At 46.6% G+C, this 25,461-nt stretch overlaps 1 protein-coding gene across 1 annotated transcript; it reads left to right on the top strand.

Annotated features, from left to right (window-relative positions):
- The first annotated feature begins 23,176 nt into the window (after positions 1 to 23,176).
- LOC138447991 (protein LDOC1-like) lies at positions 23,177 to 23,674 on the top strand. The gene has a single exon (XM_069604516.1). The coding sequence runs from the start codon at positions 23,177 to 23,179 to the stop codon at positions 23,672 to 23,674; it is 498 nt and encodes a 165-aa protein (XP_069460617.1).
- Positions 23,675 to 25,461: the final 1,787 nt, after the last annotated feature.

The following is a 25,461-nucleotide window of genomic DNA, read 5'->3' as shown; positions in this document are numbered from 1 at the left end:
GCCGACTTACAGAACTGGCAATTAAGGGGAAAAGAATTTTCAGTGGATCAAGATCTACCTTTTTTCCGAGGACGATTGTACTTGCCCAGTGAGAAGATACAAAGACAGGTAATCTCCTGTTATCACGATTCACTAATGGAGGGTCACCCTGGCATAACCAAAACCATGGAAAAGGTCAAAAGACATTTCTGGTGGCCATCATGGAAAAAGGATATTAGAGACTTTGTAATATCTTGCGGTGTATGCGCCCAAAATAAAAGTCTGAAGGAGAAACCAGCCGGCCTCTTACACCCACTAGACATCCCTCCCTGTCCATGGCATACCCTGTCCATGGATTTCATCACGGACTTACCTCCATGCTCAGGGTATAATACCATTTTAGTAGTCGTGGATCTATTCTCCAAGATGGCTCACTTCATTCCCCTGAAGGGCCTACCTTCAGCTTCAGTATGGCCCGAGAATTCTTAGAAAACATCGTTCGGTTACACGGTTTTCCCTCGGTTTTGGTTTCCGATAGGGGAAGTCAATTCATCTCCCACTTTTGGCAAAGTTGCTGTCGTTTAGCCCAAATAGATGTGAGACTTTCTACCAGTCATCATCCCCAGACTGACGGACAAACCGAGAGGACAAATCAAACTCTAGAGCAATATCTACGTTGCATGCTCCAAGAAACTGAAAACCCTTGGAAGGACATTCTTTGGATTGCTGAATACGCTTATAACAATTCGACTCATTCTGGAACTGGAAAGACTCCCTTCTTCTTATTATACGGACACCATCCTAGAACCTCTAACCTGGATCCTCCCCAAGAATTCGAGGCACCTGCTGTGGATCACTTGCACTCGGAGATCACTTGTGCTTTTAAGGAAGCCACTGACCATCTGCAAAGAGCTAAAGCTCAATTCAAGAAAGGAGCAGATCAGCACCGTAAAGAGGCCCCTCACTACGCAGTGGGAGAGCAGGTCTGGTTATCCACTAAGCACCTACCTCTAAAAGGACCCCGCACTTTTATCCCGAGATACCTTGGACCCTATCTTATCTCTGCCATAATTAATCCAGTGGCTGTTAAATTGGAATTGCCTTCGCATATGAAAATACATCCAGTATTCCATGTCTCCTTACTAAAACCAGTACAACCAGGAACCCGATTGACCGAACTCCCAGAACCTGTTTTAGTAGATGGAGAAATTGAGTTCGAAGTAAAGAACATCCTAGACTCCAAAATCTCCAAATCTAAATTATATTACCTGGTTGATTGGAAAGGATACGGCCCCCAGGAAAGGTCTTGGGAACCCTCAGAACATGTCCACGCACCTCGTCTGGTCAAGAAATTCCATTTGAATCACCCCGACAAGCCAAAACCGCCGGAAAAACACGCTTGGGAGGGGCCTTGAGGGGGGGTGCTGTCATGATCACTGCTTCCAAGGAGTCAGGAACAGCCCAACATCCTTGGAAGCAGGCCCCTAACCGTTATCTTAGGCACCAGCCGGTCCCCACTGGGACCTTTTGGGCCTCGTCCTGGCGCCGGTGGCACTAGGCTCATCAAAGTCATCGGTCCCGGCACTGGAAGCGCCGTGCTCATATTATGTATGAAGATGCTTGGGTGGACTTACCTGCAGCAGACCATGCTGCTTACTTACCAGCCACTTAGAAGTCCTCTGTGAACAGGAACTACTTTCTTACCTGGGTGGGGCAAGCTCCACTCCCTGGATACAGCACTGGAACACTTCTGGAAGTGGAACTCTTTTCTTACCTAGGCGGGGCCGTGGAGGAAGACGCCTCATCACTCCAAGGCTATTTAAACCACACCCGATAGATGAAACGTGCTTCGCGTTATTCTGCATCTGCAGCAGAAAGCTCACCGAGTCTGTTCCGGCCTTTCTTCTTTCGATCCTGAACCTGCAAGAATTATACTTACCATTCCTGTATCCAGTCGACAACAGCACCTGCAAGGACAAGAAACAACAGGTTAGCAAGGTAACCTTTACACGCAGTGCTTACTCACCTGATCCATCGGCTGCGGCCATTTCTTCACGCTGCACCTCCGCCTGTGAAGACAAAAGCATTGTTATTACTTACCGGCACTCCGCGAATTCCGGATTTCTTCACGCTGCACCACCGCCTGTGAAGACAAAAGCATTGTTATTACTCACCGGCACTCCGCGAATTCCGGATTTCTTCACGCTGCATCGCCGCCTGTGAAAACAAAAGAAGAGACATTAGACAGGTATTTACTTACGCCCATCGCGCTCGTCACAGTAGAACGCCTGCAAATACTCCGGCGTCTCTTCAGCACGGACTAAGCAGCAAGGGAAAAAGACAGTTTGAGCGCTTGCATTTACTTACTCATTTCCAGGCGCTTCACTCCATCTTCCATCTCCAGAGTCCTACAAGACAAAAGGGAAAGCATTATACAGAGTCCTGTTCAATAATAACGTGCCACGCACCTAAAGACTATAAAGACTAAAAAGGTGCCCGGAAACTCACCGCTCATGCAGTTAACGACGGTAACCATCCTCTGAGTTCAAGAGGCCTATGTTTCACCAGTGAAGGAACTGGCAACGGCACCCTGCACCAGACGCAGATGGAGAGTCCAGCATTCACCTATCTAAGGTGAGCACGTGACCTGGGGGGGCTCTACGGAGAAACTAGGAAGAGAGGGAGAGGGAGAGGAACATTCAACAGCCCAGACCCTTAAACCCCATATTCTTTCACCTACAGAAACCTCACCCTTCGGGTTCGACACACAGTGAGAAGAGGTTCGACCCCAGAAGCCAATTGAGTCCTGCACATCACTTTTCGAGTCACAGACACCTTCCTGCCAAGACCAGCGCCTCCGTGGGAATCAGGTGAGCGTTACACATATAATGAAGGACCTTATAGTTTGAAAACCAATGAGAAACGGTGTATCTAATGTTTCTGAAGAGGACATGTTTTAGAGGTAGGCATAGGTTGTCCACCTTACAGTGGGCAGCCAATTACAATCCAAATTCCTATAGACAGTACATTTAGATGTTTCCCTTAAGCCAATCCCGACCCTTAGTAGGTTTTTCATTATAGCCACGTAGTATGATGTCACCTCTGATGTATTTTTGATATGAAAGCTATGTTTTGTGTGAAGATCATTGAGAGAAATCGAACGTACGTCCGTTGATGTTCATTGTAACTCCCTGTTTTAGATAATTGTTAATAAAACAGTAGTTTGCCATCTTCCTGAGTTGGTTTGGTTATTTAGACCCATAATTTGTCTGTGTGATCCCATCCATTACATATGCACGTTCCTAAAGGGCCCTAACCTCACATGGTAGGGGTGCAGATGGTTTAAAGATCCAAACTAGTTTAGCTCCAGATTGTCAGATGATCGGGCATCCTCTGCCATTAGCTGGAAGAACGCTGAGTTTCCTGTGGAGAGCGGCCGAATAGAAATAAACTTGCAAGAAGAACCGAGACGGTGGGCAGGTCCCCCTTTGAAGAAATCCTTGCCCGGTTCCCACAGGCGCTTTGCAGACAGAAGGCGAAGTGGTCAGATTGGAGGAGGACTCGATGCGATTAACGAAGGGTGAGTAGACTAAGGGACATGGCAAATAAAGGGAAGGGATTATAATAATTTTGAGTAAGGGGAAATAATTGTAGCGATAAGATACTTCCTAAGAGTCCTGATTCAAGGGATTTAGGAGACTTTTCACACCCCAACGGGGGTAGAGAGAAATATAAAATGCACAGGACTGCACCGTGTAAATTAATGTCTCAAAACCTGTATAGGGTAAAAAGTAAAGGTGAGGGAAGAGGTAATCATGGTGATTATAATGTGTAAATGTCTGACTAGTCATCAAGAGGGAATTTATGCATTTCTATGGGAATTTCTATAAATCAGAGGTACCACATGAGGGGAGCCAGCAGGAATTTCTAGAGAAGTGTAACCTACCTAAGAGATCACCACAGGAAAGGGAAGAATTGGAGAAGGGGATAACAAGTGAGGAGGTGCATAGAGCAATCACAGTGCTCCCACCCAATAAAGCGCTGGGTCCAGATGGCTTCACAGCAGAATTTTATAAAACTTACAAGGAGATCCTGGCCCCACGGCTGACCGCCTTATTCAACAAATTTGGTAAGGGGTGGGGGTAACTTCCTCAATGAAGGAGGGGAAAGTGATCTTGTTGCCAAAACCAGGGAATGATCATACAATATGCGGCTGCGGCTCATATAGACTGATCGTGCTTATTAATTTGGACGCTAAAATATACACTTAAGTACCTGGCATCCAGATTAGACCCTCTACTCCTCGGCCTGGTAGACCCCGATTAGTAAGGCATTATACGCAGAAGACAAACTCACAATAACACAAGAAGAATCGCCCATATTATAGAGAAGGTCAACAAATCACGTGCCAAGGGCCTTGTGCTGGCGTTAGAGGCAGAAAAAGCAATCGATACAGTGGAAAGGGGGTTTCTCTTTCTCACCATGCATACAATAGGGTTCGAGGAGATCTTTATAGCAAAGATCGCAGCCAACTACCAAAACCCATCTCGGCGTCTACTCAAACTCTCAGAGCCGGTGGCAGTATCTAGGGATACGAAGCAGGGCTGTCCCCTGTCCCCGCTATTATATGCGATACAACTAGAACCTCTCCTGAGTAAGATTAGGGACACCCAAGAAATACAAGGGGTACCATTTGGGGGGAAGATGCACAAATTCGCGGACGATAAGCTGCTGACAATAACCAACTAAAAAGAGTCCCTAAAGGCAGTGGATGGTGTCCTCAACCAATTCGGGAAGGCAGCCGCGCTGAAAATAAACAAGTGCAAGTCAGAGGTGCTGAGTTTGCAGATCTCACCAGAAACGGAGAGGAAGATTAGACTTGAAACACCATACAAGTGGGCCCCTAACAAGCTAAGTATTTAGGAATATACATCACAAAACATATAGACCATCTATTTGAAGCGAACTACCCACATCTACTGGACACCATCAAAATGATTCTACACAGATGGAGTCATCTCTCCGTATCCTGGCTGTGCAGTATAAATGCCATAAAAATGGCAGTGATGCCGAAATTACTATACACATTCATGGCAATCGCAGTAAAGGTCCCGATGGCATTCTTCAGAGCTATATGCAAACACACACAGGCCTATATATGGATGCAGAAGAAACTGAGAATCTCTTACAGGGTGATTCTGCAACCTGGGCACAAAGGGGGTCTGGTAGAATTAGACCCTCTCGCATACTACTGTGAGGCCCAAATCAGAATGTTGAGAGATTAGTCTAACGAGGACCGAGGGAAAAAGTGGAGGGACATGGATAGAGCTGTGGTGGAGGAGGAGCTTGAGGGGGTTCTGTGGTTGCCCCGGGAGGACAGACCGCAAAACATGTACTGCAGTGACATTAAGGCCCTGGTGGGGCAAACGTGGGATGACCTGGTAAAACGAGCAAAGATAACCACGTTCCCCTTCCCGCTCACACCGATTTTCAGGAATCCACAGTTCTCGCCAGGGTTGGACAGGAAAGAGAGCTATGCCATTTACATCATCTTGCAAAGTGGAGGGAGGGGGGGAAGTACGAAGATAAGGGATTTGTTTGAAGTAGGAGGGATAAAAACCGTCCCTCAATGTAAAAGGGACTTCGGGCGCGAGGAAGGGGAGAGATTCTGCTATGCCCAACTGAGACACTGGGCCCTAAACCCCAAGATAAGACAGGCGGCGACGAGACAGTTAACCCCTTTTGAGAAATGTGTGACCTCCAACTCTGGGTCAACCATCTGGTAGAGGACATCTATAGACTGATTAAAGAGGGCGAGGAATCCGGGGTAAGAAGGTTTATGACTAACTGGGAGAAGGAAGCCGGGAGTGAGATCGATATGGACCAGGTGAATAAACTATGGGCAGGCATTCGCAAGCTGGCACCATCACTACAAATCCAAGAGATCTGGGTCAAAGTGATGCACCAGTGGCACCTCACCCCCTCTAGGCTATCACAAAATACACCTGACATCTTCCAGATTGTGTTGGAGGGGTTGCAGAGAAGAAGGAACATTGGGGCACATATGGTGGCCATGTCCAGTAATAGAACAATATTGGAAAATGATCCAAGAAACTATTAGGGGCATGCTGGGGACGGCAAAGACCGCAAATAAGGGCCTGTTCCTAATGGGCCTGGACGGAGAGCTGGAAAAGTAATCTATGAGGGTGTAGAGGAAAATGTATGTGATCCTGGTAATTGCAGGGGCTCTACTAGTAGCCCGTAAATGGAATTCAAAAGAGGCGCCCTCAGAACATGAATGGATGGGCAAAATATGGAACCTGGTAGCCATGAAAAAAATAACATACACAATCAGGAGAGAACACCAGAAATTCCTTATGGACTGAGATGTGGTATTACAATTCCTAAAGAAAGCCTCAAGGAAAGCATGGTGTCCAAGGAGGATGCAACTTTTGGGCCTGGTCTAAGGATCACCACATTCAGTAGACTAATAGGGAACATCAGAGGACCCGCTGTGGAGAGGAAGGATAAGGATGATTTGGCAAGATTATCAAGAAAAGGTGGAAAGGAATGCAACGGACCTGGGACAAAGGGGGAGGGGAAGGTGGTGGGGGGAGTGGACGTTCTCTGTTACGTAATATGTTTGAAAATGCCAATGAAAATGAATATGAAAAAAAAAAGATCCGACTAGTCTAAATGTTGTTTGTTGAATAAAGTATCAAAGAGCGATAGAATTGTGAAGCAGTAACGGTGGATAAAGATAAGTGTAGCAAAATGATTGGCGCCAATCAAAAGAATAGATAGGGCAGTGAAATAAGAGTATTGAGCAGTGATTGATGTTCATTGTAACTCCTGGTTTTAGATAATTGTTAATAAAACAGTACTTTGCCATCTTCCTGAGTTGGTGCGGTTATTTGGACACAGAATTTGTCTGTGTGATCCCATCCATTACATATGCACGTTCCTAAATGGCCCTAAGCTCAATGCTTTACAGTTAATTCAAATTGCAGAAAGCACTCTAGGTACCCTGCCAAAGGTCAAGATACTGTGCTGCCGGCGGTTTGTCGCCAACCCCGTAGCACCGATTCCGCCGCCTGATATCCCAGTGCCACTGGGATATCACAAGTGGCGGCGGAACAGTAAATCCCCATTTCCATGGAGTCCGATAGTACTCCATGGGAATGGGGACACTGACGCACTGGCACTGTTGCTAACGGTGCTGGTGCTTCAGTGAGAGACATGCCGTTAGGGGCCTACAACCCCGGCAGGTCAGGCTTGCTGGGGGGATCTGTGCCCCTACCAGCATTCTCGTCTTATGGTGGTCCGGAAAGGGTGCCGGTACATTGTTAACGGCACCCTTATTTCCGGAATGCAATAACTAGAATGAGGCACATTGTGTATTGCGCACAACTGTCTTTATGGAAAAAGTCTGGGCTCTCTTTCGGGCAGACTTTCATGGCTTCTAAATTGGAGAACGCTTAGATCAAGCCATTCCTGCCTCCTGCAAATCCCAAAGTCCAAATTATAACTTGTTACTGAAGGATCTTTTCCCTATGCTGCCCCACGATGCTGGATTGCCCTGGCTCCTGACCTAAGGGCCTACTCGTCTTTGGCAGGTTGGTCTGAAAACAATGTTTTTTTGGTGAATAGCCCCCCACCCTGTCTTTTCGGCTATTGACTGCTCCCTTCTGTGCCCTTACTCTTCTGTATTTTGTTTATGTCCTTGTCTAGCGCTACTATGCTATGGGCCCTATGTTTTAGCGCTTTAGAAATAAAATAATGTGAGAAACCAGAGGGTGTCCTCACTCCTTTTTTCCCAGGGTCCTCTTCTCAGGTGGCCAGGGAAAGGCCATCGCTTTTGGATCCTGACCCTTGGGGTGGAGAAGCTAGGGAGGGTCACCTGGGTGGGGGGTTCTTGGGGATTATGGAGAGGACGTCCCTGAGGGAGACACAGTACTCCCCCTTCCCATTCCATAATGAACCAGAAATCCCAGCCTTTATGGGATCTTGCTACCCCTTTCCCTCTGGCCAAGGCAACATCAGAAAATACTATACATTCAGAAGCCACAGAAAGAGGGTGAAAGAGAGGAACGGTTAATAATGAGACATGGTATCCCCCTTTTCCTTATGGAGACCAACCCTCCTCCGGCCTTTATGGGCTATTGTAACACATCTTCCCACATTTTCCATCATTCAACCCACTCTGGTACTCTGACAAGGAGGAGGCAACTAAGAGTAGTGAACACTAGTAAGTCATTTCACCACTCTAGTACGGAAATGAGGAGGAGGCACGCAGAGTATTGTACTGCTTTACTAATTATCACCAGGCAATTCCAGTTTGGGACTCACAACTACAACCTGTCAAGTGGTTGCAGGTGTATGAGAAGGGAGGAGACCAACAGCAAAGAGACCAGCAGGGAATCCTGAATGCGAGGAGGCAGCCGTGGTGGGTCCTGCAGGAGAGCCTCGATGGTCGGAGATATGCAGCAGGAGCTGCGGGCATAGAAGAGAGAAGCAAAAACACCTGCAGCATCCAGAGAGAGAAAGCAGAGCTGTGGGTTGCTGAAGTTGCACAGCAGGAGCTGCAGAGAGAAGCCAAACGGCTGACTGGGTTCGGGGGGAGAAAGTGGAGCTGCCAGCGGGATACCGAGAGGGATGGAAGTGCGAGCAGGGCTCGCGGTTTCAGAAAGACATGCAGGCGGAGCCGAGACAATAAGCACAGCTGCCCAGAGGAGACACCAAGGTCCAGTGAGTGAGGAGGGAGAATCACTCGTGCCGGGGCCCTCCTTGGGGATGTGGGGAAACCAAGGTGAAAGTCAAGTGAAAGGAAAAGCTTGTGCACAATGAAACCTACCCGAAATCACGGGTTGGAATGAAATTAAGGACAATCTAATGTGCAAGCCTCAAAGTAAAAGATAATATACATTGAATACTGAGTCAAATGAAAGCTTTTAGCAGAGCCATGATCTGATGACAAGAATATGTGAACTTCGGATATTGCCTGTTGTGAATGCAAAGCAAGAGCCATATGAAATACAGAACTGTGCAAGTATAGAAAAGTGTGAAAGAACCTTAAAGCAAAGTGGTGGGGAAACAAAGCCACTGTAAAGTGAACTATACGTATAAACACAGTGTGGCAATGCCAAAGACTAGCAAAAGAAAGGTGCACATTGTGGCAAAGCCAAAACGGAAATAAAGAAACCGCAAGCAAATGTGAATCTTCACATAGGCACAGATACAGAAGAACCTGTGTGGGCTGGAAAGCCTAAGGTTTCTGGTGGCGCGACCTAGATTGGGTAGAACATGTGGTTTGACAGCAGCACCTAGACCAGGGAACCCTTACTGAGAAAGCTAAAGAAGAGAAAGTCATTAAGAAACCCAAAGAAGGATGAAGTTGATCTGGATCTGTTGTGAATACGTATTAGAAGACTGTTTTGAACTTGGGAAAGGGAACCCTGTGGTTTTGTGGGATTGTCTTGAACTTGGGGAAGGGAACCCCAAGGGTTTGTGGAACTGTCTTGAAATTGGGGAAGGGAACCACAAGGTTTTGGGGAACTGTTGTGGACTTGGGGAAGGGAACCCTAAGGTTGTGTGGAACTTTTTTGAACTTAAAGAAGGGGAGCTGAAAAGTAAGCAAGGAGCTGGAAGAAGCTCAGAACTTTGTTTGGAGCACTATTTGTTTTATTGCTGACATCGCTACACATTGTTTAGATTTAGCTGTGAGGGCAAATATGGGTTTTGGACACAGACTTTTAAGTTGAACTCTTTGAATCAGACTTTCCTTAGTTTCTTGAGGAAGGAAAACCAATCTTAGTTTAGGGCAAGTTAAGCCTTCATCCATCCTGACATTTAAGTTAAATAAAGCACTTATGTTTGAACTTTGAATCTGTTGTCTGTGTCTTGCTTCATGATGCCTTCACGGGCCTTGGAAGAGTTCAGTTGTAATAGCCAGGCTTGTCCAGCTAATAGGTTTCATCATGGTCGGGGAATCAAAGTTAAAGACTCACACCTGCAATCATTTTTCAAGTCCCAGCTGTATAAAAAGGGTGACTGTCCAGCACAAGGAGAGAAACGGCCTGGAGAGAAGGTGTCATGGCCACTGGTCAAGGGCCAATTACTTCACCACTTGCAGGGTCCCAATGGACCCAGTCTTGGCGCCTATGGCACCAAGCTCGTTACAAAGGTTGCTCTGCACACAGAATACAGAGAGCAACGTGCATCTAGTCCGGGCGGGGCCCTACCAATACAGGGAAGGCACGTGCAGAAGACAGGAGGAGTGGCAAGGTGGGGCCACAAGGTGGGGCCTAAGGGGAATGGCTGGGGCCAGGCTATATAAGCCGGCCCCACCCACACGCTGGTGCTTCGCGTTAGTCTGCTAGACCAGCGTAATGCTTACCGCCGTCCAGAAGACTCTTATCTGGTTTAGCACATGCATCATCAGTTTCCGGAACCCTCCAGCATCTTACCTGGAATCAGCCACGCCATCGCCAGAAGCACTGCCATCTGCTTCCCATCCGCAGCTGCGGCGCGCATCTTACCTTGAAGCCACACCATCGCTGAAACTCCTGTTACCTGCTTCCGACTCTTGAGTCTCCGCACGCATCCTACCTGAGTCAGTCTCGCTATCGCTTGAAGAAGCACTGCTACCGCTTCTGACTCTGCAGCAGCCGCACCCAATTTACCAGTCTTCTCGAGTCCTCTGCGGGTGCCGCCTAGCATCCTTACCTGTCCTGATCTCCCATCAACACGGGGCCATCTTACGGCACAGCATCCACACGGATCTTCATCTCCGGCAGCCTGCAGGAGTCTGGAAACCGCTCATCAGCTAACACCGACCAGCTGCACCTGCAAAGGGAACAAGAAAACACTAGGTGAGCAATCACATAGACTATAACACGTTAAGCGGCGCAACTCACCGAATTTGGCACAGTTTCTGGAACAGTCTACTTACCACCAGTAGGTTCTCCAGGACAGACATTTTCACCCTCACATGCTCGTGGGCCATCTTCATACCTAGGGAGAGAAAGGACAATATATGGTTACGGACAATAATCATGGGGGAAAATTATCACAAAGGATACAGACAATAATCATAGCAATAAACCTACCTCCAAGACAGAATGGTACCAGCCGGTCTGGACCTCCACACTCAGGACCAGTGACGCAACTAGGTCCATCCACAGCGCCCCTGCGGAAGGAAAGCAGGACGGAGAGCCCATCCTTACATCAAAACAGGAACAGTACCAGCACCCCGGGCCCTCGATACCGCTACAGTTAGGGGAGAGAAGCGATCCAAGGGAGTCAACTCCTGGGAGGGCTCCAACCATGCCCCAACGTCCCCGCAGAGACCAGGTGAGTACAGAAGGGCACAGTCTGGAGGAACGGTGTGGGTTGGAAAGGAACCAACTTGAGAGAAGACGTGTAGAGTAGGAGTGCGGGAAAGATATTGGGGCCAAGGCTGACTGTGAAAGGGTCTGAGAGCCTGCGGTCTTCCATGTCCGGTGCTCACAGCAGGAGCTCTGGAGCACTAAAATCTCCCAATCATTGCAAGTCTCCAAGGGAGCAAGTGATGCTCTCAGTAGCTTCTGCTGGAGAAGAGCACAGCCACGCGCTACAACATTCCTTGATGGTGAACGCTGCTCGTTGTAGCTCCCATGAAAGGATAGCAGATCTGGGAAGTGAAGCCGAGTGACCTGAAGGAGCGCAGCATAATACTGGTGAGTGACAAGAAGGGAACATTCACACTGGGCTGCTCCAGGGACTGGAAACGATCATGTATGAATGCTGAGCAAGCTAAGAACTGTTATAAGTACAGTGCTTTTAAAAGCTGAAACATGTACCATTGAATAAAAAAGTGACTTAAAGACAAAAAGAGTATATTTGGATACTGCATAAAACAAAACCAAGTAATGAGAATTTATGAAGGAAATATAAGCAACATGTTTCTGCTCCTCAATGTGTTTTTGGCACTGCCGCCACCCACAACAGCACTCTTACACCCACACACCAACATCTATCTAAATTTCTCCTGGTCCTATGCTGACCTGGTGAATACTTCTGATTGCTATGTGTGCTCACACACCCCATGTATGCTAGCGGGGGAATCCCTTTTATCCCCATCCCATTGAACCTTGCTGAATGGTGTTAATTTCTCCTCCTATAGTACTTGGGTTGTCCAGCCATGGAGCATCCCATTCCATGAATATACTTCACACCCACTAGAGAACATATCCTGCCTTCCAGGATCTCCACAGCCTTCATTCCACATGCCTTTATTTCTCTCATGGACAATGGCACCATTCTAATGGGTTCAACTCCCACTACCTACTCACACAAAAGTCACTCTCCATCTTCATCAAAACCTCACCATTCTCCCCGGTAGCAGCAGGATACATGCTTCGCTTTGCACCTCCAGAGAACTATATTTCCTCTGTGGCTATGCAGCATATCAAAGGCTACCTGCCATTGGTCAGGCCAATGCACCATCGGGTTCTTACGCCCTGCCATCTGCCACATGTCAATTTTTCCAACCGCCCTGTGCCACTCCAGCGACACAAATGCAATGCCTGGGACTGGCTCAAAGTGATGATAGGATGCTTTGTCCCCAACCTTAGTACAGCAATAAACAGGGCTGACCTACCTGCTCTATCCTTCCTCCTCAAGCAGGTAGCTAACAACACTGCCTCAGGCATCCCACTTCTCAACTCAGAACAAGTAGCACTCGGTTCTATGGCACTCCAGAATAGAAGGGCTCTCAATTATTTACTGGCTTCTCAAGGGGGGAGCTGTAAAATTATAGGACAAGAATGCTGCATCTGGTTACCTGATAACTCCTCCCAGGTTGAGGACGTCATTAAGCACCTCCAAGGGGTTGGTACCACCTTACATGAAATAAACAAAGGATATGCTGGATCACTGTTAACTTGGATTCAAAACACTTTCAGGTCCCTTGGTTCAACAATTCTGCATGGGATTTTGACCATTATTGTTATAATTGTTGCCTTTCCAATGATAGTATTTCTCATACGCTGCCTTCTGTGATGCTTCGCCAAACAGGTATCTCACTCGCCCGCCTAGGCCAAGCTGGTACCACTTTAAGTACAAACACCTCCTTTTAAAGACGACACCTCTGCAGAACAGGAAATGGTTGATGTATTGGGACAGATGTCCGACGCTGAATTTTTGAATTGAGACATTATAGGGCCATGGTCTTTGTCTCACAAGCCGCATCCTTTCTTTGACCATCCCTATGCTTATCCACCCTATCCCTATGTTCCTCCATAGTTGGGGGCATACCTGGTTGACGCGTCCCACAATCCTGCCCCCTGTGGTCTACACTCTGTCTCAGGGACAACCAAACGGGGGTTGATGTAGCAGGATTGTTATGCTATGGTAGGCTACATTATGCTATACAAATCTCTCTCATACATTTAGGCATTAGATCCTCCATTTTGGCTTTGCCTGAGGTTTCCTTCTGCACTCAGCTCCTCTGACATGCCCAAACACCGCTTTGAGCAGATTAGACCAAGATCCATTGACAGCCAAAGGGACACGTCAGACCTTTTCGTCAATTTTCTCTCTACAAGTTTCCCATTAGCACCATGTATGGTATACAACAGTAGTTGTTTGTGCAAATGCTGCTTACCCACATTACAACACAAGTTACTCAGCCCATTGTGAGAAACCTGATGGTATTCTCCCACCTACTCTCTGGGGTTCTTCCAATTAGGTGGCCAGGGAAGCACCATCTCTTCTGCATCCCGACCCTGGAGGTGGACAAGCGAGCAGGGATCACCCCAGTGGAGGGTCAGGGGGGATTGTGAGGAGAATACCCAAGGGTGAGACATGGTATCCCCCTTCTCAAGTATACACCAACCCACTCTTCCTTAGCCCTAATGGGCTATTTTCGCACCTCGTCTCCCCCATTTCCAACACACACTGAGACGAGGAAGAGGCGGCCGAGAATAATGAAGATTACCCATAGCAACAACATAGGGATACAAAGTGAGACCTACCATCTAACATCTTTGAATTGTCCCACTAATAGAGTCAGGCACTTTTCTCCAACTGTGCACACCTGACGGCAATTGACTCTCACATGCAGGATATAAAGGGTGATTCTGCCAGGATCATTGAGTGAGCTGGGGTTTCTGGATGGAACCGGGAGGCCAAGGAGCAGCCAGCAGGCGCCGCAAGGAGAGGAGCCCAGAAGGACCAGTGCAATGTGAGACGCTGAGATTCTGGCCCCGTGTGTGTAAAGGGTTGCAGTGTGGCGTGGGAGCCGTGTTCCAGGGAGCTGGAGTTGGACGGAAGGCAGTCTATTGGCCTTGTTCAGGCCAGTGCTCGTTCCCCTGGAACATGTGCGGGTCCCAGTAGCCACTGAGGGGCAGGTGGTGAGACCCATTTGAACTGATTTTACCTGCCCACCGGTGCTGCGCTAGTGTTGAGGAGTTTTGTGAAGCTTGGAGAAACTCATTAGCGTGCGGGTGGCCGGAGCAGGAGCGCTGGGAAAGGAAGATCCTGGTAAGCAAAAGCGGGAAGAAAGCAAAGCAAAGCGAGAAAAGGCAAAGGCAAAAGCGAAGCCGGCGAAAGATGGAAAGCGGCAAGAGAAAGCAGAATATAAGTGAAATGTGTGCTAGAGGCGCGGAAGTGCAGACAGAGCAAGAGTGCTGGCAGCGTAAATGCAGCTAAGAGGGGGTGTAAGTGACCTGGAAATAAGGAGAGGGGCACAAGCAACCCGAAATAAAGAGAGAGGAAAGAGACAGTGAAAACAAGAATAGACAATGAAGAGAGGGTGAAAGTGACCTGAACTTGGGAAAAGGGTGCAAACAACCCACAGGAAACACAGAGGGTGAAAGAGAGAATGGTGAGCCAAAAGAGGGTGCAAGAGAGCACCTTGAAAAGTAAGGAGAAGTGTGCAAGAGGCACTGAAAGGTGGAAAGAAGGTGCAAGTGTGCACAACAGGAAAAGGTGTGCAGGGCGCACAACAAAGTAAAGAAAGGACAGAGTGAAAGAGGCACAGAAGAGGAAAAGGTGTGAGAGAATAAGTACAGGGGTTGGAGGTCAGAGTGGTCGTGCCTGGCAGGAGCAAAGAACCCAGCAAAGAACCCAGCATTCTCGAAAGTCTCTGATTCTCATGAAAGAACTGTACAGTGAAAGGCACATCCTGACAAGAGTAACTTTCTGTTTGCATGAAACCATAGGGGCCTAGGCCTGGGGAAAGGAACCTTAAGAGTCCCACTAGAGACATTGGTGAACTTTGTTGAGAGGCCTAGGCTTGGGGAAGGGAATCCCGAGAGGCCTAACAGGAACTGTGTCTTTTTGTTTGGAACTGAAAGTATCAAAGCTTGGGGAAGGGACCCTCAAGCGACCAAGAGACCTTGTGAACCTTATTGATTTGCTGCAAGAGCCCTACTTGGAAGGATCCAAGGGCAACCCTTTTGAGTTGAGCTATTTTGAACTGGCAGAATGACACCTATTGGTAAGACTACCTGAAACGAACTGTGGTTTACATTTTTTTTTTTAATCACTATTTTTCCTTTAAGAAGATCCCCTTATCACGTATGGTTTAAGAGTGAGGGCAAGCATAGGTTCAGACACAGACAAACTTTGGTTTTGTACTTACGGACATCAACGGCCCTTCATCTGAACATCAGTTGAGGGAACAACCCCCTTAGTGTCAGGGCCAGAATGGCATTACACCAACACCACAAAGTTTGAAAATAAAGGTTTGCAAACTGTTACCTTTGAGTCTGTGTCTCCCTTGATACCATGCTTGTCTCACACCATGTAACCACAAGGTTTCATCACAAGGTCACAAGTCAGCTGCTGACAGTTATTACAAAATGTCTGCAACATGATGGAGTACCACCTACCATTGTGAAATTGTTTTAACATATTAGTGATTGCTTCCGACATGCTATATAACCCGTGCTCCAAGGCCAACTGTCACAGAGCTCCGTCTGACAACTGCCTGCCACTTATCATTCTGTATTTTCCTGATTATCAGATGATAATTATGTATATGTTGTTTATTTTCTATCTAATACAAGAAGCTTGGTTTACCTATCAGTCTGGTGTTTAGTCTCCTTATTGCTGCAGGCTGAGGCCGAGGTGACCATTGGGAGGGGTCCGCTTTGACCACCACAAATGGGAATTACCACGGAATGAGAGGTGTGAGACACAAGTGGTGTGTGAGACAGGCATGGTATCAAGAGACGACACAGACAAGTGAAACACCGTTTGAACACCTTTTATTCTTAATGGTCAGGATGCTATAACGCCTAACTTGCTCTAACTCTAAGATGGGAATGTTCCCTAATGGAAAGAGAACTAAAGGAAGTCTCATTTATTTATAAGGCGCCGAAGACAGACCTGGAGGCATAGTGTCGCCAGCAACATACAATGCCAAAAACATAAAAGTCTGTCAGTCCAAAACAAAATACTGTCTGTGTCAAAACCTATGCTTGTCCTCACTTCCTCAGAATAATAGGGTGAATGGGATTTGGCCAACTCAGTAGTGTTCAAAGTAAAGTTAATGTGACAATGTAGCCTTTCTGCAGCTCCTTCCCCAAGTTTAAGACACTCAGGATTATAAAGTTACACAAGTCTCTCAGGTTTCACTTGGCAAAGAAAAGTTCACTTGGCAAAAGAGGTTCATTGTACCTTTTCCTTGTAAGTTCTTTAGGCTTCTCCGGGTCTCCTTTTTTTTCGTGAACCCAGAAGCCCTTCAGATCTTGCAGCTCCTTGCTTTCAATTGGGCTCCCCTGGTCGTGGCGCAGTTGTCCGACCGTACGGTCCACCCATTACAGGTCATGCAACTAGGTGCCTTATCCTTAATAGAGTCCCCATTTCCTTATACTGTGGTCACTGTGGCCAACCGGGATAAATCTCCCACGTTGTGGCCACCCCGAGGCTTTTCCAGAACACTCTGCTTATTCTGGGGTCTCTGCAGCCAGCCTGGATCAATCTCCCACCTGGTAGCCACCTCAATGCTTTTCCAGCACTCTTAGCTTATTCTGAGGTTTCTGCAGCCAGCCTGGATCAATCTCCTCTCCTGGTGGACACCCTGATGTGTTTGCAACACTCTTTGCGTATTCAGGGGTCTGTGCGGCCAGTCTGTATCAATCTCCCACCTGGTGGCCACCGCATTGCTTTTCCAACACACATTGTTTGTTGTAAAAAATGTTCTATCAGTTTTGGGAATTTTGCTCCTACTTCATTTCTTGCACAGCTCCCCCTTTTTAGGATCCCCATTTCGCTCACTTTCCGTGTGCATGCACAGCTCCCTTCTTTCCAGACACTTCCTTTCTGTGCACAGAGTCATTTGAGAACATGTATTCATACACGTGACCGCTCTTCCACTATGTATCCTTGTAAATCCATTTGTCAATTCCACCCGACGCATCTCCAGTATTACGTGTTTGGGCTGCAACATTGTATATGGCTCGCTTACTTTTATCAATGTAACAAGGGATCAGCACGCCTCCCGGCTACCTTCTTTGGACTTCTCTTCTTTGCTGGAAACACAGGTTGTTAGCCACGCTTCTCCCGAATGCTTCCTCACACATACTCTCTGCGTCTCGGCGTCCCTGTTTTTTCCAGCTGGCCCTGGGCAGCCACGGCTCCTCAGCTCTCCTCCCAACTCACTCCCTTTGCTGATTGCTAATGTTCCTTTTATACACTCCTGAAGACTTGACAGGCTGCAGGTGGGCATGGCTTATTTCAATTGCCTGACCTTGCCTGGCCTTGTTAGTGGGACATGGCCTATGAAGATGTTGATGGGCCGCTATTTGCATCTTCCTCGTCCCAGTACCATAGTGGTATTTCTCATACGAAATCTGTACTCCTCTTGCTTTCATATTCTTTGTTACAGTACTTGAGTGATACTTGGGAAAAAGATTGTGTGTCTCAATACATTCTATGAAGGTTGGGTGGGGGTTGGGTAGGTCACTGTCAAGGAAGGGGCGATACCATGTTTCTGCTCTAGTGGTATTCTTAGGATAGCAAATTGCTTTATTGGTTCTTTTACTCAGGTACCCTCGGTAAATGAGGTTAACGGGGAAGGAAAATTTTGGTTCTCACAGTGGTTTATGATATTAGAGGGACGGGAGGATACATCTGGGTTATAGTTAGAAAAAGGGGTTTTACATTCTCTTGCTTTCCTCCGAGTGTCAGTGTTCGACAAAGGATTGGTAGGGTAGGACATGAGTGATGATATCCTATGACAGTAGAGGAGAGGTAGGATAGATCAGGATTAGGAAAAGGAGGTGCCAGATATCTTCAGGCATCCCACTTCCGTTCTTTGAAGACCCTCCATCCCAGTAGTACCCCTTCGCAGCCTCACTCCTGATGTCAGAATCTGAAAATCATACCCTCCTCTTGGTTACCTCAGGGGGGACTTAAGTGGGTTAAATGTGAGAAATCTCTCAGATGTTTCACAGGTGGCAAAGCTATAAAGCTATCATGAAGGATATGAAATGAAAGTGGAAGCCACGAGTGATGGCCAAGTTAAAAGATTGCTACGAAAGAGATGAGATGTGAAACTTAGCACTGGTCGAATATAAAAGAATCCAAGGAATTACAGGCTAAGAGAGAGAGAGAGAGAACCTGTGTTGGCAAAAGCCAGAGGTATACAGAAAGCCTATTGCAGTGCACATGGGTATCGGTTGCGTGACCTGTAATGGGTGGACCATGTGGTCTGACAACTGCACCTAGACCGAGTGACCCCAACTTGGGAAAAGCCAAGAAAAGCAAATGTCAAGAGGTTTGTGTTTTACAACAGTTGTAGAAATGAATTTTAAATGAAGAAGCAGAGCAATCAATGTGAATTATTGAAAGCTGGAAGATTTGAACTGATATTGGTTTTGAAAGCTGGAAGAGTTGAACGCTTGGGGAAGGGAAACCCGAGACATTGTGAACTGTGTTGAGCTTTTGGGGAAGGGAACCCTGAGGCCTTTGTGGAACTATTCTGAACTTGGGGAAGGGGAAGCTGAGTCTAAGGCAAGAGCTGGAAGAAGCTTAGAATTTTATTTCAACACAATTCCTTTTGCTGCTGACACAGACAGACTTCTGATTTGAACTTAGTGACACAGACTATACTTAGTTTTCTTTAGGTAGGGAACTACCACCTTAGTATAGGGCAAGTTAGGCCTTACTCCATCCTGACACTTTTTTAAAATAAAGCTTTCACATAGAAAGTTGAATCTGTTATCTGTGTCTTACTTCATGATGCCTTCACAACTTGGTTTGATCTTAAAGGAGTTGGGAAGTATCCTAAGGAACAGTGCTATTTTTGAAAGCTGGAACAATTGAACTCTTGGGGGAAGGGAACCCCACTATTTTGTGAACTATTTTGAACTTGGGGAAGTGGAAGCTGATCCTAAGCCAAGTGCTGGAAGGAGCTCTGAACTTTCTTTTGGAACACTATTCTTTTGATGCTGACATCCCTGCACAATGTATACAGTTAGTTTAGGTTTTGCACACAGACAAATATTTGATTTGGACATCCTGACGCAGACTATCCTTAGTTTTCTTTAGTTAGGGACATAGGGCAAGTTAGGCCGTACTCCACCCTGACTTTTAAGTTCTAATACAATCTTTGAGCATGACTTTGAACCTGTGTTCTGTGTCTTGTTTCCTGATGCCTTCACAATAAATAAATAAGCGAAATAACAGCAAGAATTGCCTAAGCCAAATAAAAGCCAAAGTGAGAAGAAAATATTATCAGCAGTTTGTTGATGAGAAAGTGGGACATGTGAGAAACCTGTAGGTGTTTCACCCGCTGGTCCCCGGGTAACCAAAGGTAAACAGAGTGACCCAGCAAGACTAGATCGTCCTTCGGAAGTCTCTTTGCGAATCAGCAAGCGCTCTGGTTGATCTGAGCCCGACTGAGGGAGACTGATGCCCAAGAAAGGATTGGAGCCCGGCTAATGGGGATCTAAGGGTGACAGGTATTCACCCCTTGTAAAGATTACAAGCAGGAACTGGAACCTCGTACTGGAGAAGCCCTGGAGTGTGCTGTGCTTGAGAGTCCTGTGCTAAAAAAGTGGAGAAGGGAGACCTCAGCCATAACATCCTGACTTATCATTTTGTGAACACTTCTTTCTTTTCTTGTGAACATTATCCCACACTCTTTTGCAGCATAGCGGAAAGGATTGGCAATATATTTTTTGTATAGGACCTTTTTATTTGACTAGACTCCACTAGGACTGTATTATTATTATTTGATGGGCGTAGCTATTTCCCATCTTAGAGTTAGGTGCAGGTTAGGATGTTTATCTGACTTATTCTACAGTTTAATAAACACCCTTGAACTGTGATCACTTGTGTCTGTCTTACTTTGATGCCATGCCTTCCTTACAGACAACCAAAGTGGCCTCAGAAGGGACTTCTTGATATAGAGTGTTCAGGTGGAGCTGAACTAAACCTGCATTGCCTATGACAAAACCAATAGTGGAACAAACAGTATCAATGTGTAACATGTTTTCCTAAAAGAAGTTGTGATTGCCAATATTGTTGAAAGTTAAAGATTTACTTAATGATTTGAAGTTGACCTCTCAACAAAGTACTTATAATATAGTTAGGAGTGTTTGCTTTTATCCTGGCAGGCAAGTATACCAGGACAGGGATCTTTCTAGTGGTTTTCCTGGCAGGTTCGTAGACTAGAAAGAAGACATTGAAGTACTATATTGCGGTAGAAAGTTTATATGTCAAGAAGAAGTGATAAGCTCACTAAAGGTGTCTCAAATAGAGCCAGATGACCCCTTGCCCATATTTAATTTTCAACAGGTGCCTGAAACAGAGATATATTATCTGCTGAACATGCTTAAACCTACCAATGATTCCCTGTTTCCCCTTCCTGCAAGAGGTTTATCATCTGATTTGACCCCATTTGTGAGAACATTTGTTAACAAGTCACTGTCTCAGGGGATAGTACCTTCTAACTTAAAACATTCAATTGTGACACCTTTATTAAAGAAAGCTACTCATGATCCCAATGGTCGCCAGAACTATAGACCAATAGCCGACCTCTCTTGGCCCACAAACATTCTGGAAAAAGTAGTTACAGGCCAACTGCAAAATTTTGTAGAGCTGATATTAGATAAATATCAGTATGGCTTTAGACCGAATTCTGGGACAGAAACAGCCTTGTTGGCTGTATAGGATGACCTGCTAGGACCGGCAGATCAGGGCGCCCTCTTATTAGTGATGCTGGACCTGTCCGCGGCCTTTGATACGGTCAATCATACTGTTTTTTTAAGACGTCTAAAAGAGGTTGGAAGGATATCTGAACATGCTACACACTGGTTCAGATCTTTCCTGACCGATCGCTACCAGCAAGTAAGGTTGGACGTCTTCTTATCTGATGCCATTAGACTGATATGTGGGGTCCTACAGGGGTCATCTCTCTCCCCACTATTATTTAATGTGTACATCCGTCCTCTGCTAGAGATTCTGAGGCGTCATGGAATGAATTTTCATACCTACGCTGATGACACTCTTTATCAGAATTTCCAACTTTGACGATGTATTCAGCACTGATTTTGTTTGGACCCAAACACCGTTTACTGGTGGCAAAGAGCTGTCCTAGTCCCACACTGCTGGGGGACGAATATGAAATTTGTCTCGAAGGTTAAAAACTTAGGTTGCTTTTGGCAGCAGAACGATGTGGAAAGGTCCAGGTGGTGCACTACGTTTTGCGGTTCCTCCGACAGGTGCTACCTTATATCCCCGGAGAGGATCATACTGTTGTTGTAAGTGCCTTGGCCAATTGTAATAGTCAGCTGCTTAACATCCCGCTTAAACAAATGCAACTCCTTCAAAAAGCTCAGAATGCAGCAGTGAGAACTATCTTTGGCCTTAGTAGATCCGCACATGTATCACCATCACGGGGTGCTCTACACTGGCTAGCTGTTGAAGACCAGATAAGATTTAAGGTGGCATGCCTAGTCTTTAAGTGTGTTAATGGTATTGTCCCAGTATATTTAAGAAATCTGATCCTACCCTATCAGTCTTCAAGATGCCTACGATCCAGTGATCAACAGTGATCAACATCCCCTGGGAAAACAGGGAACCCCATGCATTTCTGAAAAGAAGACAACTGTGGGGATCCACAGTGGTCTGACTTGCACAAATCGCCCTAGAATGTATTACCCACAAGCCCAGGCAAGTGCCAAAATTTAAGGGAAAAAAAACACAATATTCAGACATTTCCCACCTGGAAACCACCGAAACATGCCGCCAACACCACATGTCCTACCTTCGCACTGTCATGCCATTTCCTCTGAAGCGGCTTTGGACCAGATGGAAGGGCTGCCATTAATGTGCCGGCACGCAACTCTGTTATGCAGAGTTGCAGTCTAGTGTTTCTTCCATCATGGCCGCCGCAGAGGATGTTACGTCACCTCGGCCTACACAACGCTATGCTTTGCAACCTCCCAGTTCCCTCTGCACGTACACTAGTTGCTGTGCTTTGCCTGTGCTTGTGCTATTTTCTACCAGCTCCTCTCTTGAAGCTCGCTTTTGCTCCAACCTCGCTTTGCTGCGTTCTCCCTAGATAGCAGTTTTCTGGTTTCCTCCTTTTTGTCCCATTCTTTACAGGACGTCCGTGCTGGGTCTTCTCTGCCTCTGGGCTACGCTGGATCTCCTGTGACTCTCTGCTTTCGTTTGCTGGTCTCCTCCTCCCGTGGGTTCTCAGTGATGTTTCCCCAGGCTCTCCTGTTTTTCAGCTGGGTTTCTCCTGGGCTCTCTGGTCAGTGTTACTGCTCCATTCCATGTGTCCTTGGGCTACTGTATTGCATTCTTAAGCCTCCCTGCCTTGAGCCCGAGTCCTCAGTTTCTGGATTGCTGTGATTTCACATTGGAACTTCTACTGACCTCATCTACCTGAAGGACGGCAGGATTATTGTCTCCTTTATCTCGGTTGGCCAAAGTCTTCCTTGGGTTTTTGGCCTTTTTGGCTTTTTCCCTGCTTGGCTGTTCGAGAGGGGGCCACTAGTCCGCCCGTTCATCCAGACAGACATATTGGCTTCCCTCCATGACAGACCTTACCTCTTCAAGGGAAGGAAGACTACCAAGAAGAAGACGACCAAGAAAAAGGGAAGGACCGACCGGTCAGAAGGATTCAGGTGAGGAGAAGGGGATTACTTCAGATTCTGAAGACAGTTTGGACAGTTAGCAACACCAGAAAGAAGACATGGACACTGCTGAACAGGTGCAAGAGCTTGTGGCGGCATTTCAAGGCCTGACTCTGGAGGTCCAGAACCTTAAGACTGAAAATGTGGTCTTGTGTCAACTGGTGTCGGCCAGAGAGCACCATCCTTCGGACCTCCCGGCTATGTGTCTGGCTTCTGAAAAATATGATGGCTCTCCAAAGAAGCTCAAGGAATTCATTGAGGCTTACTTGGTTCACTTTACCTTCCGTGCACGAACCTTTGCTTCAAACCATGTGCGGGTTGGCTTTATGGTATCTAACATGGTTGGAAATGCGCTGGCCTGGGCTACTCAACGGGTCCCTTCTGCTAACCCAGTCCTGCAGGATTACGGAGCCTTTTTGCTTCTGCTCCATCAGATCTTTGAGAGACCCGAAGTGGTCTGTTCCCCAGTCAGCCGGTCATGGACTGTGGCTGCCCGGCAAGGAAGTACAGTTAGAATCTCGGTACCCATATACCGCCCTCTACGGGTTGTCTCTTGAGTGTGGCCAGAGCAATTCTGCTCATTTTATCTTGCCAGAGAAACTCCCTGCACAAAGTATTTGATGCTTTAAAAAAGGATTTTGGGATGTTATATGGGATAGTCACAAAAGAATGTAATAGCTAGCCTAGGGAAGGCCACCATCTTTAGCAGTGCAGCCCTGCCCATCAACAAGAACGGTAACTGTGTCCAAAACCTCATGGAATTCCATACACTCTCTAGTGCTTTCAATGTGTTGTTCTTGTGTTCTAACATAGGGCTGTGATATATATATGTACCCCATGGTATTTAAATGTTTCTATGTTCCATTGTAGCGTCAGGACCGGCAGTCTATCCCTCTTTACCCTGCCCAATTTTGCCAACGGAAATAGGCATGATTTGTCAACACTAATTGCGATACCTGAAAGTGCTGTGAACCGCGATAGGACATCTAGGATGAATTGCAAGTTGCCTTCTGGGTTCTGTATATATAATAATGTATCATCTGCGAACCTAGATATTAGGTGGCATGTCCCATCTATGTTGATACCTGCGTCCCTGTATTCGTTTCAAAGGTACGCCGCTATTGGTTCCATGACCAGGATACACAGCAGTGGGGAGAGCGGGCAGCCCTGGCTTGTGCCCTTTTCTAGTTCCCAGAAGTCAGAGAAGTGCCTGCCCATTTGAACCCTAGCGACCGGTTTAGTGTATACTAGTTGTATCCATTTTATATATGTTGGTCCTAGGCCAAATCATTTGAGCGTGGCATATAGCCATTCCCATTTGATGAAGTCGAATGCTTTGATAGCATCCAGGGCGGCTATTGCACACTGTGTGTCCTGGGATTTGGTGCTGTTGAGAACATGGTGTAGGCAACGTAGGTTACATGTTATATTTATACTTGGCACGTAGCCCGTCAGATCGGGATGTATGAGCTTATGAATAATCATTTTGAGCCTGTTAGCTAGTAGCCCCATGAGTATTTTACCGTCCTGATTGAGCATGGACAGGGGTCTATATGACCCGCAGTCTGTTGATGGTTTATTGGGTTTCAGAAAGGGTATAATTATTTATTTTCTTAGGCTAGGGGTAGAACGCCTATGTGAAACGCTTCAGTGATCATGGCAAGTAGAGCTGGGTCGAGATCGGCAGCAAATGCTTTGTAAAACTCACTCGGTAGGCCATCTGAGCTTGGAGTTTTACCCGTGGATAGCGATCGTATTGTTTGTGTTAGTTCTTCAAGGGTAATGGGAGCTTCTAAACCTTCTGATGCCATATTATCCAGATTGGGAAGGCTAATTTGGTCAAGCACTTCTTCTATGTCCTCGTTAGGGACAGTGGTATTGTTTTGGTACAGGGAACGGTAGAATTCAAAGAATGCCTTATTGATATCTGCCTGTGAATCATGAATGATTCCGGAGCTACCGGGGAGAGAGCATATGGGATCTTGCTTTGCATCGCTATTGTATAGCCAGGCTAGAAGTCTTCCAGGTTTGTCCCCTTCTACATGTTGTTTCTCTATGTATTTAGAGCAGCTGTGCCTACCTAGTCTTTCCCAACATCCCAAGCATTTCTGCTTCATTGCTGTCCCTTTTGAAGTAACGTCCCATTGGTTAGTGCAGTTCTGTTCTATGTCTTTCAATACTTTCTCGGCTGACGTTAGCTCTCTACAGATGTCTGCTCGTATACCGCCTGATTTAGACATTGCTACTCTCCTAATTACAACCTTAAATGTCTCCCATAGTGTTCCTGTCAGGGCCACGCTCTCTTTATTTTGCGCAAAGTATTCTGTTATGTTTTCTCTAATGT

Source organism: Ambystoma mexicanum, chromosome 3q (genome assembly GCF_040938575.1).
Source record: "Ambystoma mexicanum isolate Mex_15411 chromosome 3q, UKY_AmexF1_1, whole genome shotgun sequence".
NCBI lineage: Eukaryota > Metazoa > Chordata > Amphibia > Caudata > Ambystomatidae > Ambystoma > Ambystoma mexicanum.
The sequence above is the reverse complement of the archived record's forward strand: the minus strand, read 5'-3'. Positions and strand labels throughout refer to the sequence as shown.